Below are 19265 nucleotides of genomic sequence, written 5' to 3'. Positions count from 1 at the left end.
TCAAGCACACAAGGAAATTGAAAGGATGGAGATTAACTTGCCTAGGGTCACACAGCTAATAAGCAACAGAACTAGTATCCAAAAAAACACAGGACTCCAGACTGTAAAGCCTGTGCTCTTGACCAACAGCCTTCCTGTGAAAAGAATGTTAAGAAGAATCTTTTCCTGTGTCTCTTAAAATCTGTAAAACAGGGAATCAACTTTTATATAAATGAAATAATTTGTTAGTATGTATTAGGCCAGGTATTCTTCCCCTTTTATAGGTTAAGGTGGCTTACTCAAGGTCACACAGCTAGTGGAGGAACCCAGGTCTTCTGACACTGCTATTTCCATTGCTGCCTCCAAGTGATGACTTTAGACGACAAAAGTACATGGAATGAGTGTATATAAAACTGGTGAACTCTAAGTAAGCACTGTTTATTGTACCAATAAAGAAAAAGAAAAGAAAAAATAATTCCTTACGAACACACACAGCCCTCAAAGTAAACATTAAAATAAAAACTTTTAAAAAACTTAATTATTTTTGTTAAAAGTCCATGGAAAAGAAGAGCTGAATTTGAAAAGAGATTAGATTATTTGCTGAATGTTGCACATAAGGATGAGACAATCCACCTGTTGGATTTCTTTAACTGACCACTTAGAATAGATAGCCACCCCACTTAACATTCAAATAAACTTCCTATTTTTCCCAATATTCTCCTGTATAAGATTAAAAGGAATTAAATTTGTTGAGGTAGCATAGTAGATTTTAGTAGTGGAGATCTGCGGTATTTCTAAACTCTTTGTTTGCTATTTAAACTTGTACAGTCATGTGCTGCATTGTGTTTCAGTCAGCGATGGACTGTACATATGACAGTGGTCTTAGAGGATTAGTACCGCATAGCCTAGGTGTACAGTAGGCCATACCATCTAAGTTTGTTAAGTTCTGTAGGGGAGGAAAAAATTTTCCTCTACCTTTCCAGGTTCTTCTGGCTGGTGTAAGAATTAAAGTGACATGAGACAGATTAACAGGAAAAAACCAGACAAAAGTTTAATAACATGTATAGATGGGAGAAACCCAGGAAAACCAAGAAACTTACTACCAGGGCCAAAATCCTTATCTTAAATGCCATCCTCAGCTAAAGACAAAAGAAGATTTTTGGGGTGGGGAGAGTCAGAGGTGTCAAAGGGAAGGCAGGCAATTCACATGTAGGTGAAAAGGGGCAAACATTTGGAAAACAAGTGTGTGTCTGGCCACACAGAAACAGAACAACACAGAGGGAAGCCCTGAAACAGGCTTTTCTAGCTTCCTCCCTTTCTACCACTTAGTTCATGCTATTTGCTAATGTGATAGCTTGCTCCCTGAGACAGGTTTTTTTAACCTGAATTTTTAGGCAGTTAAGGGGGTGATAACAAGAAAAACTTTGAGTCTTTTGTTTCTTAAAAATAAACAGCCTAAAATAATCCTCATGTCAAAGAGACATTTTGAGGTGACAAACTTTATTACCCTTCAGTGCACTCTATGATGTTTGCACAGTGATGAAATTACCTAATGAGGCCTTTCTCAGAATGTATCCCTGTTGTTAAGTGATGCATGACTGTTGAAAAGAAGTGATTTAAAAGTGAAGTTATAAGATGAAAGTAGGTCTGCATTTTTGTGGAGTAAAGTTCTTGTACATGGTGGTATTTTTTTTAATTTCATTTATGCCTTTGAGATATGCATTAACTATATGAGGATAAAAGTCTAGAAAAAATTGAGGTTGTGTTGTTTAAATGCTTACATACCAGAGTGATGGGAGATAAAAGTACTAGATGGCATAATAGATGTTGAGTGCCACTTCAGCAAAACAGCTCATTTCTAGGAAAGACTTTCCATTCCTTGGCAGTGTACTAGAACTTCTATTTTTGTTTCACTTTGTTTTTCCCTTTGATATTGGCTATATAAAAGTATAGATGATAATTGTGTCAGTTTGGCTTGATACGTTCTTCAAAAATGGGTCCTGTTTCTGCAAAAGCTCACTGGTATCAGTTCAGGGTGTTTAAGTATCTGGTTTGGCTCCAAATGGTGCCTCTTTTTTGGTAAATTGGAGTTATCTTTACCCTCGGCTTGAACTATTATCTGTTCTTGGTGGCACTGGATAGCAATTAGCCCTGCAGAGAAAAACCTGCATGTTTAGAGCATCCCAGAAAACCTGGTCTTTTATATTGTTCTTGTAACTGAAATGAAGTTTAAGAAGATCTGTGTAACTCCAGACTCCAGAACCAAACTTAAGTAAGTTATGTGTGTGTTTGATTTGCTTTCTGTTCCTCATTGGCCAGTTGTTTACTGGCAGGTAAATATAGCAAAGAATATGCTGGCTGTAGATTTGGAGTACTGACTTATGGCCTATATTAATAGAACTAAAGTGAATTGAAAAGCTTTTCTAGTATGGGGTTGAAAATTAGAAAAGACTAAACAATTTAGGCGCATAATTAATATGGTGCTTTACAAAATATTCGAAGAGTTCATTGTTCTCAGGTCCTTTCCTGCTTCCCTTGCAATTTTCTACTTTTATATGTTTGTTTTATTTTGTTTTTATCTAGTACCACCTAGAAGAATATTGCATAGAAAAATGGGATGTCTCTTGAGCAGTTTAGTACTTGTCTTCTTACTGTAAAATATGAGTGTTGGAATTTTGGGGTTTTTTTACACTAACATGGAATCTACTTATTGCCATTCATGCCATAGATGTTACAAAGGAACACATTGACCCCCGCAGCCTTTTCCTGCAACTTTAGAGAAAATAAATGGCCTATAAATACTTGCAAAAGACAATGAAGTCCTGTGTTATAATGACATGCCACTCTTCTACTGCAGTTTAATCAATTTACACAAAAATGTATCACTGCTATTTTTTGAACAATTCCAGAAGGATCCAAGGAGTAAAATAATTAAAATCATCATTCATCACTCAGAATTGTCTTTCCTTATGCTATAGAACCCCGTGATTAGAGTTGCTTATCTAAATATATAAAAAGAGTTGTCCTCTTATTTGGAATATGGAACACTAATTCAGAATTTTGGTAATTGGATAAAGAATAAACTGTTCCATTTCCACCCCAGCTGGGTATAATTCAGTTTAACTCTGACATTAATCACCCACAGATTAACAACACAGGAGTTAGTGCAGATCCCACAAATTAAGGATCAGTCCTCCAGGCACCATTACTTCTGATGCCAGCCATACTTCTGACTGACTTGGGTACAAATTTGGGGTTTCCTGTGACCCCTGTGGATGGATAATTTGCTAGAATAACACAAAGAATTCGGAAAACCAATATACTTATTATAAAGGATACAATTTAGGAACAGCCAAATAAAGAGACAAATGAGACAAGGTATAGGAGGGAATGTGGAGTTTCCATGTGCTCTTCCCCTGGAGTCAGGGTTCATCACCATCCAACAGATCATGTTCATTAACTGAGAAGCTGTACCAAACTTCAGTGTCCAGACTTTTTATTGGGGTGTTCATGATTGATTGGATCATTGTCATGTGATTCAACTCAATCTCCAGCTCCCTTTCCCTCTTGAAGGTCAGGCTGGCCCAAAATCAACCCTCTAATCAAATGGTTGGTCTTTCTGGAGACCAACCAGAAACTATCCTGAAACTCTCTAGGGATCCACCTGGAGTCAACTCATTAGCATAACAAAGACACTGCTATCACTCAGGAAACTCCAAGGAGCTCTATGCCAGAAAGTGGGGTGAAAGACCAGACACATTCTTCGTTATACCACACTGACATTTGCCCTTCAAGAAAAAACTACTCAAGCAATTTAAACATGTAGTACATATACTTGCTTGATTTTAGTAATTGCACTAAAGTAGAAAATGTGTATAATGAGGACAGCATTTCAAAAGGCAATTTGCCTTCTACCATTTGTTTAATGAATAAAAACCAAAATACTAAGAGGCAAGGGTTTCTATCCTGTTTGGGGGGATTTTTTTTATTTTTGTGGGCAAGGGTTTTAAGTGAAGGGAAATACATAAACATGATGTAGATAAACTTTCAAGAGCTCCCTTGCTTATAAACAAATGTTTATTCAGGTCTATGGAGTTTATTTGTTGTTTGTTTTCCTATTGGTAAGAAAATGGGAAGAAGGTAATTGTCACCTCTGGTATTGAAAGCCTTGAGGGTGTCAGCCCAGATGTTCTACTCAAAGGGTGAGAAGTACAATTGTTTTTCTCCCATGATTCTCTAAGGTCTCTAAGGTGGCCCTCATGATCCCATCTCCTGATGGTCCCACTTTTGTGTATGTAATCCCCTTCTTTTGAGTGTAGACAGGAAGGACCTATGATTTGCCTTCTAACCAACAGAATACGGCAAAAGTGATTGGATGTCACTGCCATGATTGTGTTATATTATGACAGTTGATGAGATGACATTCCCATAGTTACATTAAGTTATGTAAGACTATGTCTTGCTAGCACGCTCACTCTCACTCTTCTGTTGGCCTTGAAGAAGTAAGCTGCCATGTTGTGAACTTCCTATGAAGAAAGCCATGTGGTAGAGAACTGTGGACAGTCCCTAGGAGCTGAGGGTGGCCTCTGGCTGACAAACAGCAAAATATTGAAGTTCTCAGTCATATAGCTGCAAGCAAATGAATTCTACTAACAACCTGAGTGAGCTTGGAAGCCGGTTCTTCTCCACTCAAGCTTCCAGTTGAGAACACAGCCCAGCTGACACCTTGATTAAACCTAGATGAGAGCCAGAAACAGAAAACCTAGGTACTCTGGGTTCTTGGAAACCAATTCTCAAAAAAGGGAGAATGAGAAGATGGGAGGAAACCAACTAGATTAAGAGATTTGTTCCACAAATTCTTTTATTTTAAGGCCTTATTAAAGCCTTCAAATATTTAAATTATACAGTGCCTTTTTTGTTGTTGTTTTTTGCTGAGGAAGATTAGTGCTGAGCTAACATCTGTGCCAATCTTCCTCTACTTTTTATGTGGGTTGCTGCCACAGCATGGCCAACAAGTGGTGTAGGTCCGTGCCTGGGATCCGAACCTGCGAACCCAGGCCACCAAAGCAGAGTGCACCGAACTTAACCACTATGTCATGGGTCCGGCCCCTGCAGTGGCTTTTTTCAAAGAGAATAATACTAGCCTTGAGTTCTGTTCTAAGATCAGTAGAATAATAAACTACCTCTGCGTACTGAGAAAGTTGTCAAGAGGGAAAGAAAGTATCAATTTACTTCCTCTGAAAAACTTTGTAGAGAGACTAACAATTAGCTCCAATTACTAAACTTTTTTCCGATTTTTTTATTGTGGCAAAATACACATCACATAAAATTTGCCATCTTAACCATTTATAAGTGTACAGTTCAGTGGTATTAATTCCTGTCATACCGTTGTCCAACCATCACCACCATCCATCTCCAGAACTCTTTCATCTTGCAGAACTGAAACTGTATACCCATTAAACAATAACCCCTGCCCCCCATTTCACCTTCCCCTCAGCCTCTGGTAACCACCATTCTCCTTTCTGAGTATGAATCTGGCTGCTCTAGGTACCTCATATAAGTAGAATCATACAGTATTTGTCTTTTTGTGACTGGCTTGTTTCACTTAGCATAACGTCCTCCAGGTTCATCCATCTCGTAGCATATGTTAGAATTTCATTCCTTTGTAAGGCTGAATATTCCATTGCATATACATACCACATTTTGCTTATCTATTCATCTATTGATTCTTCCACATTTTAGCTACCAAATTCTAAATTTTAAGAAGGCAGACAAAACATGCTAATTAAATAACTAGTGTTTATTTTAGATAGACTAATTTTAGATCTACCTTGTGACAGTGAATTCTCTTAAAATCAATATTTGTATTTTATTTATGCCATTTTATAGATTTGGATAGTTTATAATTTTAACAAATATAGTGTTTTATAGTTGTATCTTTGCATTTGGGAGATTATTGTGACATTTGTAACACACCTATGATTTATTTGATTTTTCTAGCCTAGGGGTCAACAAACTATGGCCTATGGTTTTGTGTGCATGCGTACTAAGAACAGTTTTTACAGATGAACATTAGTACTCATTTTGATGATGGGGGCACTAACTTTGAACGCCCATTAAGCAATATCCCAAGGAAAAATTTCACCTTTCTCATTAGTAGACCTATATTACAAAAAATTACACTCTATCATCATCATTATTATTATTATTTGAGTTTCCTTAATAAAAAATATGTGAATATTAGTTCTTTCTTGTTAAGTGCCTACATAAAATCCTTGATTTTGCCTGGTAGCCTGCAAAGCCTATAATATTTACTATCTAGCCCTTTATAGAAAAAGTTTGCAGGATCTCCCCTCCAGTCTATTTATCACTGTTCTTTTGAGACACTATTTGCAAACATGTTACAACAGAAAGTAAGATTTTATGTTTATATCATCTATTTGATATTTTTCCATGCAGAATTCTACAAGGTATCATTTTGTAGCTCTTTCCAGTGATTGAATATGTTTAGTAAAAATTATTTTTTAAATATTCCTTAGGTTTTTTTCACTTTCAGATCAACATTCTTTCCCAATTAGGTATATTATTAAAGATATCCTGGAAAAATATTATTCAAATACAGTCAGAAATCTGTTTTAAAGACAGGCTTATAAAAATGTTTAGAATAGCAGACTGAGAAATTTAATCCTATAATATAACACACGTGGAACATTTTCACTTTATGACTTGTGATCTTAGGTTTCTGATATGGCTTAGAATGTAAGAAATGGGGGAGATTAGCATGGTATAGTGGATAGAGACATATTCCATCACAGAGGAATAAGTTTCTCCTAAATATTTGATACATTTATTCCTGGAATGGAGTTCTAATACAAAAGTTGTGGGATAGAAGAAAAAAATCTAGAATAAACTGTTCTCTTATGAATTAGTAATATTCATCTAAAGAGAAAATATAAAGAAAAAGGAATCCTGGGGCCAGCCCCGTGGCCGAGTGGTTAAGTTCATGTGCTCCACTTTGGTGACCTGGGGTTTCTTAGGTTCGGATCCTGGGCGCGGACATGGCCCTGCTCATCAGGCCATGCTGATGTGGCGTCCCACATAGCACAACCAGAGGCACTCACAACTGGAATGTACAGCTAAGTACTGGGGGGCTTTGGGGAGAGGAAGAGGAAGAAGATGAAAAAAAAAAAAGATTGGCAACAGATGTTAGCTCAGGTGTCCATTTTTAAAAAAAAAGAAAAAGAAAAAGGAACCCTATTCATAATAGTTATCGCAAATACTAAATAATTTTTCAGTCAGGTAGCATATTTAATAAAGATACTCACTTAAAAGATAGAATAAAATATTAATGGAGGAAATAAAGAAAACCCTGGATGAGAAGACTAAAAAAATAATAACAGTGCTACTAAGTTAATATATTGATTGAACCACACTATCAGTTACATTGCAAATAGGATATTTTATAAGTCATGACAAACAAGTGGGATGTCTATGGCGAACTCATTGTAGACTTTTAAACAGTAAAACAATAGTTGTAAGAGCTCTTTGACAGGGATTTTAAAAATGGAATACAGGTTTTAGAACTAGATCTAAGTTTATAAAAGATTTCTAGAATTAAAAAATAGCAATTAGAGAACAGTAAAGAGAAAATAATGTTTCTAGAAGTCTGATTAGTAAACAGAAGAAAAATATTCTATTTCATAGTGACCTCCAATGATAAAAAGGAATTTAATATTAAAAAAAAATTGAATTGTACACTTACGGCAGTCTGTTAGGAAGTTCTGTTGGATGTGGTGAGATGGATTGTTTTGATTATATAAACATTTTTAAGAAAACTGTAGAATGCTTGTAAAACTAACTTTAAAAATTAATGGAATGTTAAAAGCGTTTTGGTATGAATCTGATAGGTAAAAGCTTAAAATCCTAACTCTACAGAAAATTATTATGAATCTTTGAAGTCAATAATCAATCTCTACTAGATAAGTGTTAATAATAGCATGACATATTTCCCGATAATTTGACATCCTGTTCTCCAGACCCCTATGTTATTTCAGCTTGTCACATTTTTTCGCATCTCCTTTTTTGTGTTTGCATATCTTCTATCTGCCTGATTAATCTCTGAAGACTCAGTTAAAACTGATTTTTCTATGCAGCCTTTCCTGCTCCTTGCTAGCACCTTTGACTGCAATCATCACATCATATAAAACACAGGTTGTTCATTTTGTGGAAATGAATCGTTATACTTATGACTTGTGCACTTTTAAATTATACTTCAGTTTATAAAAAATGTACTTTAACAGCAACAACAATAACAAACTGTATGAACTCCTAAATCTTTCTTGGAAAGATGTTTCCAAGCTTTTTATCTTTCTACACCATCTTTAAACCTCTCCAGATGTTCAGGTGCTGTAGCTTTTCATCAGGGCTCTTTGCTGATAGTTCAGATCTGGATGTTCATATTTCATAGGCTAATGCTTATGGTACTTGGACTTAACTAGGCAACAGCCAAAGATTGTTCAGCAAACTATGTGTTAATATGTTAGAATATCACATGGTTGTAAAATATGTAGAAATGTCTAATTGAGGAAAGCTTGAAAATAGTATGTAATTTCATTACAAAATATAAAAATTGTTCAGAGGGAGAGAGTCATTTAAGAAGTTGATACATTAAGGTGAAAGGATTCTTAGTTTTTTCCCCCCTGCAAGATTAAATTGAAAAGATGCATTGATAGGTTTAAGTAATAACACATAAAGACTTTATTGCCATAAAGATTAAGTACAGGATTTCCCCTCTATGATTAGCAATGTAGGTCACTTGAGTAAAAAAATTACGGAAATCAATTTTTAAAGATTATCTACATTTCTCCTTTAACATTAAATTTTAACTATATTTATAATTAAAAATTGACTATATTTTTGTACAGTGGTTAAAATAAGCCAGAAAATGTATTTTATCATCATTTGTAAGTATAAGCTACTTAGAAGCTTATGTCATTCTAATTTCTGATTTAACTTTCAAAGTACCATGAGTTTTGAAGCCTATTACAATTTTTAGAATGTTTTAGGAGAATTTTTAAAATAGTTTTTCAGAGGAAGTGGCAAATAAATGAATACATACAGATTTTTCAAATTGATTTTTGTTTTTGTCCTCTTTTTTAAATGGCGCTGATTTTCCTCCTATAAACTATAATGAACTGAAATAAAGTCTATAGAAATCCTGTAAGATTGATACTTGATAGATTGGTTCATTCAACACAATTGATATACTAACATTACTAGAGTGATATAATATCTTGATACAATAATGGTGACAGAAGCTGTGTGTGGAATCCTAGTGAAATTTCTTCACTTTTGAAGGTACTTTAGAACTAGTCTTAAAAACCTTGGGGCCGGCCCTGTGGCCGAGTGGTTAAGTTTGCGCACTCCACTTTGGTGGCCGAGGGTTTTGCCAGTTTGGATCCTGGGCACGGACATGGCACCGCTCATCAAGCCATGCTCAGGCAGCGTCCCACATAGCACAACCAGAAGGACCTACAACTAGAATATACGACTATGTACTGGGGGTGCTTTGGGGGAGAAAGAAAGAGAGAAAAAAAAAAGGTTGGCAACAGATGGTAGCTCAGGTGCCAATCTTTAACAAAAACCGAAAGCTTAAGGTAAATCATCTTCTGGACTTTTTAATTTAAATTAATAGACTTCATTATTTATAACCGTTTTACGTTTACAGAAAACTTGAGCAGATAGTAGTCCAGAGAGTTCCCATATATCCCTTCTCCCCCCTACACCACAGTGTCCCCTATTATTAACATATTGCATTAGTGTGGTACATTTGTTAGACTTGATGCACCCAATATTGATACATTATTATTAACTAAAGCTCATAGTTTACATTAGGATACACTCTTTGTGTTGTACAGTTCCGTGGGTTTTGACAAATACATAATATCACGTATCTACCATTACAGAATCATACAGAGTAGTTTTCTTACCTGAAAGTCCTCTGTGCTACACCTATTTGTCCCTCCTTCCCTCTTCACAAATCCCTGGCAACTACTGATCTTTTTATTCTCTCCATAGTTTTGCCTTTTCTGGAATGTCATATAATTGAAATTATACATTTTCAGACTGACGTCTTTCACTTACCGTAAACCCATCTGAAGTATCTTAGTGTTCTTAAAGAATTCTTTTGGGTTCTCATTGATTTTTGTTATTTCTTTATTTTCTGTTTTATTAATTACTGCAAAGGATTGGTAATGATCCTTGAATACAACTGTCTCTAAGAATATGAATATAAACTCTAACAACATAGAATTGATATAATTTAGAAGAGTTACAAACATGAAAGGGAGAGAAGTTAGAAAGTAGTAAGTACACAGATTTTTCTCAACTTTCACAGTCAGTGTCAGACATAACATTTACTGATAAATCAGAGACTAGAGATATAAGTAAACTTACAGGTATAAAGATAAGCAGTAAGAAAAAAATCAAGTAAAATTGGGTCGTGGGCCCCTATGTTCATTGCAGCATTATTCATAATAGCCAAGATGTGGAAGCAACCTAAGTGCCCATCAGCTGATGCATGGATAAAGATGTGGTATATATATACCATGAAATACTACTCAGCCATAAAAAAAGACAAAATCATTCCATTTGCAATGACAGGTTTGTACCTTGAGGGTATTATGTTAAGTGAAATAAGCCAGACAAAGACAAACACCATGTGACTTCACTCATATGTGGAAGATAAACAAACGTATGGATAAAGAGAACAGATTAGTGGTTACTAGAGGGGAAGGGGGTGGGGTGGTGGGCGAAAGGGGTAGAGGAGCATGTATGTATGGTGATGGATTAAAAAAAAGAAAAAGAAATACAAGATATTGTCTGCATTATGGAGATGAATACCATAAGAATAAAAACAGAAATGGCCAGAAAAAAATAAAATAAAATTGGGTGCTAGGGAGAAGTGAGCAAATCTATCTGTCATTATTTATCATTGGGAGCTAATAAATACTATGTTGAACATGGAAATACAGGTTTGAGTATTAAATAAAGTTATAAGGATAATCAGCAATTGTTGCTATTATTAGTTGGTATTTAACACTTAAATTTGCCAAGTGCTGTTTGAGCACTTTATATATAGTAACTCATTTAATTATCATACCAATCCTAGAAAGTAAGTGCTGTCATTATCCCCCTTTTACAGATGAATTACAGACAGGATAAGTGACTTGCTCAAAGTCATATGGCAAAGGATGCAACCCAGGAAGTTTGCCTCTAGGGTGTATGCTCTTAGCCATTATGATATATTGCACCTTAAATATATCTCTTTCAAATTTACATACACTCAAATGTAAAACAAATGTAAACAATTTTTTAAAAAACCCTAAAGAATTAATAAAATAAAAAAAATAACTAAAACCAAAAGATTTTTATAGTAACAAATATAAGTGGGCTAAACTCACAGATTAATAGAAAAAAATGAGGCAGGCCTATATATCCTGAAATTGAAAGGGTTTTGCAGATACTTATAAATAAGCAAGGTGAGGAAGAACACTGGAAAAATACAAATAATGTAGTTGGTCTCTTCTGTATTTTAAAAAACCCCTAAAATATGTGTATATGTATAAATAGAAGAAGGGCTCACATGTATACAGCATGAACAATGGGCACCTTTTGGGAGGAGAGGAAGCTTAACAGAAGTGAAGAAGAGAGACTTCTCAGCTTACTGTGTTTATTTTTATATTATTTGAATTCTGCCAAAAATGTGTTATATAACACATGTAAATATTTTTAGTGTAGGTAGGTAAATAAATAATATCAAGAAGGAAAAGGTCAGGAAGGACAGAATCCAAACTGTCAGCACTAAATATCTCTGGAAAGTAGAATTAGAGGTAATGGGGAGCAGATTATTTTTCCCTGTCTTACTATATAAACTTCTGTATTGTTTGAATTTAAAAATGTTACAGTGAGCATTCTTGAATCAGAAAACAAAGAAGAGAGTAGTTGATCATTTTCTCTTGCTTTCCCTCTTTTATATATTATCTGTTCCTATGCTTTACCCAATGACTAGATAATTAAAAAAAATTTTTTTATTGTATTCATAATAGCTTATAACATTGTGAAATTTTAGTTGTACATTAATATTTGTTATACACCATATAAATGTGCCCCTTCGCCCCTTGTGCCCACCGTCCACCCCCCTTCCCCCGGTAACCACTAATTTGTTCTTTTTCCATGAGTTTGTTTATATTCCACATATGAGTGAAATCATACTTTCTCTATCCAGCTTAGTTCGCTTAACATAATGCCCTCAAGGTCCATCCATGTGGTTGCAAATGGGACGATTTTGTCTTTTTTTATGGCTGAGTAGCATTGCATTGTATATATAGACCACATCTTCTTTATTGAAGCATCATGACTAGGTAATTTTTAAAAAATTTCATTGGAACATAGTACATGAGTAGACTTCAGGAGGTACGTGATTTTAATGAGATTTACAATTTAAAGACTTGGCTGCTCCTTGTTGTTATCATGTGAGTCTTAGCTTAAATGTTACCTCTCTGGTTAAATGAAGCTTTTCTTTTTTTTACTATCAAAGGAGCCCTCTGGTCTTTATCACATTTTCTTGTTAAATTATCATCATAGTATTGTCATCATCTATTCTTGCTTATTTTGTTTTGTTTTTTTTAAAATAATTTATTTTCCTCCACTAAAATATAAGATCCGTGAGAACAAGAACAAACCCTGATCATCTTATAGCATAGGGCCTACAATAATGCTCAGCATATGGTACGCACTTAATAAATAGTTGTTGCATGAATGAAAAAAGTAATACTCATTCTTAAAAGTTCAGAAACTTAAGTTTTTATTAGGCCATCCAAGAATAATTTAGCTATGGTCTACTGATTGAAGATAATTCATAGGAGCCTAGTAATCAGAATACTAGTTTATTTATAAACTGGAGATGTATTATGTTTTTTTCCTAGCATTATTATGCCAAAACCAAATTTTTATCAAGAGTAAAAATTGAATAACACCTGTAAATTGGGAAAAAGAGAGATGGGCAGTATTAAAAAACTCTAAAACTATACTCTGGCAATAGATTGTATTGCCTAACAAGTACATTATCTAGTAAATGTTTGCTGTTGGTGCTGAGAATTGTGAGAGGCAGTATGAACGATTTGGTTTTGCTGGTCCAGTCATAAAAACAATAAAGTGACAGCCCAGTTGATGGTAGGTTATATTGTATACCTATGCAAATAAAGAAGAGCATTAAGTTAAACTTGTAGTTTGTTACAAATCAAAGAGCAAAAATAAAAGACGTAAGTAGTGGTTCCAAAAAACCATTCAGAGTAATAGATAAGTACTTATTAAAGCTCATTGATGGAAATGCAAATTTCCATTTTACATCTTTCTAAGTAGAATAAATCCTGAACCTGAATCATGTTTTGCCCATAAATCAAAACTACACCATTTAGTTTGAAATGACAGAGGTAGATAATAAAAAACCCTTAGAAATACTGGGAAAGATAGATAAGTGGTACACAAGTAGTAGCATTGATTAATTATTACTTTTCATGCGTGGTAGTGTAGTAGACAGGCAGTGTAGTATAATAGATCTTAAACTGTGTGCCTGGGATTCAGTCTTAGCTCTGCCTCCCACTAGGCTGTGTGACCTTAGGTAAATCACCTGTCCTCTCTGTGCCTCAGTTTTCTCATCTTGGGGTAATAGCTCTTTCTTCATAAAGTTCTTGGGAAGTTTAAACAAGAACATGTGTGTGTGTTTGTAGTTTTCAGAATGGTGCCTGGCAGATAGTACAGTACTACAAAAGTATTAGCCACTACTACTGTTATCTGACAAATATTGAGTGTCTACTATCGGTCACTGTGTTGAGGATGGGAAGACCCTGCCCTGGAGGAATGCACGGTGTGGTGAAGCTCAGGCTCTACTTCATCTTCCCTACTTTCATCCCAGTTCTTTTATTCTATATCTCGTATCTTATTTCCAAGAGAATAAATCCAAAGTTCCTACTTTAATCTCACTCTTTAATTTTTTCCCGTTTTGTTGCTATATAATTGATATATAACATTGTATTAGTTTTAGAGTATACAACATAATGATTTGATATGTATATATTGTGAAATGATTCCCCGGTAAGTTTAGTTAACATCCATCACCTCATAGTTAGAAATTTTTTTTTTCTTCTGATGAGTACTTTTAACATCTGTAAGATACATAAGTTCTGGGGATGTGATGTACAGCATGGTAACTACAGTTAACAATACGGTATTGTATATTTGAAAGCTGCTAAGAGAGCAGATCAGTCTAATTTTTACCTGATATTTAAAGAGACAGTTAGAAAATTGACTTGCCTAAAATAAAATATTTTAAAGTCATTGTAAATTTTGTTTCATAGATGTTTGTTTGCTACTAATGGGTGTGAGCAAGTTAGATATTCTATACCGGAGACTTCTCCTCACAAAACTTTTTATCAGAGGATGGGGAAGGCCAGAGGATCTCAAAAGGTAAGCATTTTGTCTGGAATGCTTGTTCTGGATTTGTTGTTTTAGTAAACATTTAAAATTTCATCTCAGTTACAGAATCCTTTAAATATAAACTGATTGGCAAACTAAGCATCAAACTATATAAAAAATGAAATTATTTCCTTTTCTCTTTTATCTTTTTAGTTATTGCTAAGTTTTAACCCATATAATCAAAATTGAACTATTTTTAAAGTAATTCAGATTTAAAAATAAAGAGCTCTCAGAAATACAGACTAGATTTTGAACTGTAATAATTTTTAAGTTGGTTAGAGTTTCCAGGGACTGAGCTTTCTGGGGTAACTTGAATTTGTAATGACTACAAAGCTGGGATATACTGTAGCTCATGGGAATATCTGGACTTAAGAAAATGAATTTTCAGGATTTGCGCCTTTAATTTTGAGTCTTATATATGTTAATTACTTTCTGAACAATGATATTTCTCACTTTTTTTCTGAGACAAAATGCCCAGCTTAAAAAAAAAACAACAACCTAATCTTTTTCTCTAACAATTAAAATTAAGTTTTAATATGGCTTATGAACTCGACATGCTAATTTTAGTCTCAATATAACGGGTATACTGAATTTTTTCCTTTTTTCCCCCTTACCATAATAGACTCTTTGAATTCAGGAAGGTGATTGGAAATCGAGAAAGATGTCAGAATCTGGTTTCAAGTGATTATCCAGTATACATTGATAAGGTATTTAAATGAAAAAATGCAATTATAGAAATTCTGGTTTAACATAAATATGTGGCAAGAATAGGTTGAATGTTGGAGTATAATAACAATGAACACTAAAATGTGAGTACAGTATAGATTTTTCATTTAGTATTTTTTAAAAAGCTGTATGTATCTTAACTGGTTGCTTGTAACTATATTCATGTATATTTGGGGGCATATATTTAGTACTTGCCTAAACACAAGAAAATATTTAAGGCTGAATCTTTTGAGCCTCATTTTGTATCTTTAGGCTCATGAGGGTTAGAGTGAATTATTCAACATTTCAGAAGAATTGTAAGTACTACAGTGAAGTTCTCTAATTGAAGAATCAGCACATTAGAAGTTATTAGCAAAACAACTGTTAAATGACATCATAGGATGTTATGGGATGTAGTTAATTGCTGAGAGAATGGTAGAAAGAAAATGATATAAAATTAGAGAAGAAGAGAAATATATTTTGAAATAGTTTTTTTTTTTAAGCAACCACATGTTTTTTTCTGTAAAATATTTCTAGGTTTATGGAATTGGATACTTGAGATATTGTTGGGGAGGGGTAGAAATGGGAGGGCTTCACATCCCTGACTGCCCTTCAACCAAAGTAGGCACTGAAAAAAAGTTTTCATTGAGTAGAACATTTTTATAGAAATACATCTATGATAGACCAAGATATCTTAGTCTGTGTGTGTACGTCTTGGTTTTGCTTTTCATTTAGATTGAAGAGCAGTCAGACTGTAAGATCCTGGATGGACACTTTGTTTCCCCCATGGCCCACTATGTGCCTGATATCATGCCAACTGAATCTGTTATTGCAAGGTAAGAAATTTTATTCAGAAAGTTAAACTAGTAAGTTATTTATGTTCTTTTAGAATTATAGTAATATCAACACCATGTTATTTCAAATTACTTAGTATTAATTACAATAATTATTTAGCATTATTCCCAATTAAATGTGGGGTGGAAAAGAGTAAAAATAGAGAGCGATAGTATGCATTTGAACTTAAGTTGTTATAGCTTAAAACAGACTATTATAAATATATTTTATATAAGCTAAATCAGAAAGGAAGAGGTAAAACTGTCTCTATTTACAGATGACATGATATTATATATAGAAAAGCCTAAAGACTCCACCAAAAAACTGTTAGAACTAATAAACAAGTTCAATAAAGTTGAAGGATACAAAATCAGTGTACAAAAATCAGCTGCATTTCTATACACTAATAACAATCAGAAAGAGAAATTAAGAAAACAATCCCATTTACAATCGCATCATAGAGAATAAAATACCTGGGAATAAACTTAACCAAGGAGGTGAAAGACCTATACACTGAAAACCATAAGACGTTGATGAAAAAAACTGAAGAAGACACAAATAAATGGAAAGATATTTCATGCTCATAGAATGGAAGAATTAATATTGTTAAAACGTCCATACTACCCAAAGCAATCTACAGATTCAGTGCAATCCCTATCAAAATTCCAGTAGCATTTTCCACAGAACTAAACCTCGAATAGCCAGAGCAATCTTGAGAAAGAAGAACAAAGCTGGACGTGTCACGCTTCCTGATTTCAAACTATATTACAAAGCTGTAGTAATCAAAACACTATGGTGTTGGCATAAAAGCAGACACATAGATCAGTGGAACAGAATAGAGAGGTCAGGAAAAAATCCACCATATATAGTCAATTAATTTACAATAGAAGAGCCAAGAATATACAATGAGGAAAAGACAGCCTCTTCAATAAATGGTATTGGGAAGACTGGAAAGCCACATGCAAAAGAATGAAATTAGACTACTGTCTTACATCATGTACAAAAATTAACTCAAAATAGAGTAAAGATGTGAATGTAAGACCTGGTATCATAAAACTCCCAGAAGAAAACATAGGCAGTAAGCTCCTTGACACTGGTCTTAGCAATGATTTTTTGGATTTGATACCAAAAGCAAAGTCAAGAAAAGCAAAAAATAAACAAGTGAGACTACATCAAACTAAAAAGCTTCTGCGCAGCAAAGGAAACCATCAACTAAATAAAAAGGCAATCTGCGAAATGGGAGAAAATATTTTCAAATCATATATCTGATGAGGGGTGAAATCCGAAATATAAAAAGCTCATAGAACTCAATAGCAAAAAAAAAAATCAATTAGAAAATGAGCAGAGAATTGGAATAGACATTTTTCCAAAGAAGACATACAGATGGCCAACAAGTGCATGAAATTGCTCAGTATCACTGATCATCAGGGAAATGCAAAGCAAAACCATAGTAAGATGTCACTTCACCTGTTACAATGGCTGTTATCAAAAAGACCAGAGATTACAAGTGTTGGTGGGGATGTGGAGAAAAGAGAACCCCTCTGCCCTGTTGCTGGGAATGTAAATTGCTGCAGCTACTATGGAAAACAGTACGGAGGTTCCTCAAAAAATTAAAAATAGAACTACCATATTATCCAGCAATTCCACTTCTGGGTATTTATCTGAAGGAAACGAAAATGCTAACTCAAAAAGATATCTCCACCCCCAAGCTTATTGCAGCATTATTTACATTAGCCACGACATAGAAACAACCTAAGTGTCTATCAAAGGATGAATGGATAAAGATACACACACACACACACACACACACACACACACACAATGGAATATTATTCAGACATAAAAAAGAAGGAAATCTTCCCATTTGTGACTACATGGATGAACCCTGAGGACATTATGCTAAGTGAAATAAGTCAGGCAGAAAGACAAATACCCTATGATCTTACTTATATGTGGAATCTAAAAAAAACAAAACCTTGAACTCATATAAACAAAGAACAGATAGGGAGTTGGCAAAATGGGTGAAAGTGGTCAAAAGGTACAAACTTCCAGTTATAAAATAAATAAGTCTTGGGGATGTAATGTACAACGTGGTGACTATAGTTAATAATACTGTATTGTATATTTGAAAGTTGGTAAGAGAGTAGATCTTGAAAGTTCTTATCACAGAAAAAAATATTTGTAACTTCACGTGGTGATACACGTTAACTAGACTTAATGTGGTGATTATTTCTCAATATATACATATATCAAATCATTATGTTGTATACCGGAAACTAATATTCTGTTACAGGTCAATTACATCTCAATTTAAAAAAAAGAAAGATTTTGGAAGCTACAAATGGGGAGTCATCAAGTATACATAGATACTTCCCCTACGTCCCTTTCCTGGGTGCTTCATGGTCTCTCACCTCTGCTTTATAACCCATGCCCATTTTCTCTGTGGGTAGGCTAGCTTTCTCCGTTTCTCATGCAGCTGGCAGAACATGGCTACTACAACCCCACAGAGCCTCCATGTCCAAAAGCTCAACAGGATCTAACTACAGTATGTCCTAATTCCAGATTACCAAAAGAGCAAATATTGCCCTAATTTGGCTTACACCTGGCCCAATCTGCTGTGGCTCAGATGGCCTGTACTCATCATCATGGAGCACTGGAAAAGACTGCGAGAAGAGAGTATTATTTAAGCAGACAGACTGCCTCTACTAGATGGGTGGTCAGTTCGACCTATAATAAAAGATTGCTATTAATTTAAATCTATTCTCCAATAATGAAGTCTTTACATGCATTGCCATGGGACAAAAGGAAACTACAAATAATAGCAAAGATGTCCAGCTTTTTGCAGAAAACATTTTAAAATGTTTTAATTTCCCCCAATCTTCAAAATATCAAGAAGCAGGACAAGTGCTAAGAATGCAAAATGAAGCAATGTTGTTAACATTGTAGTTTTGATTACGAGATTGAAAATTAAGAGTTAGTTCCCTTGAGCACCGAACAGAAATAATCATCAAACCATCCTAAATTTACTTGTCTATGTTCCATTCAACAATTTATTGACAATAGGTTACTAGTGATATTGTCCCTTGCTCAAGCCAAGTAAGCTCAGAATTGAGGTTTATGTTGCCTGAGAATTTAGCCACCTAAGGGCAAACCTTGAGCTGACAAGAGTGCAGTATTCTACTATGATAATAATTCTAAAATGCCAACTGGTA

At 34.5% G+C, this 19265-nt stretch overlaps 1 protein-coding gene across 15 annotated transcripts in view; it reads left to right on the top strand.

The window, feature by feature from the left end:
* Positions 1-19265, top strand: part of ABHD18 (abhydrolase domain containing 18) — a 37846-nt gene that overhangs the window by 1773 nt on the left and 16808 nt on the right. For all 15 annotated transcript variants that reach the window (XR_011436009.1, XR_011436011.1, XR_011436013.1 and 12 more), the window contains exons 2-4: positions 14397-14505; positions 15137-15221; positions 15955-16055. Coding sequence is in view for 7 of the 15 variants with exons in the window: in XM_070259311.1 (XP_070115412.1) it covers positions 14414-14505; positions 15137-15221; positions 15955-16055 (278 nt within the window). In the remaining 8 variants the exon portion in view is untranslated. The remainder of the gene's footprint in view (positions 1-14396; positions 14506-15136; positions 15222-15954; positions 16056-19265) is intronic.

This window comes from Equus caballus, chromosome 2, assembly GCF_041296265.1.
Source record: "Equus caballus isolate H_3958 breed thoroughbred chromosome 2, TB-T2T, whole genome shotgun sequence".
Taxonomy (NCBI): domain Eukaryota; kingdom Metazoa; phylum Chordata; class Mammalia; order Perissodactyla; family Equidae; genus Equus; species Equus caballus.
Note: the sequence above shows the minus strand (reverse complement) of the source record. Positions and strands in the feature narration are given on the sequence as shown.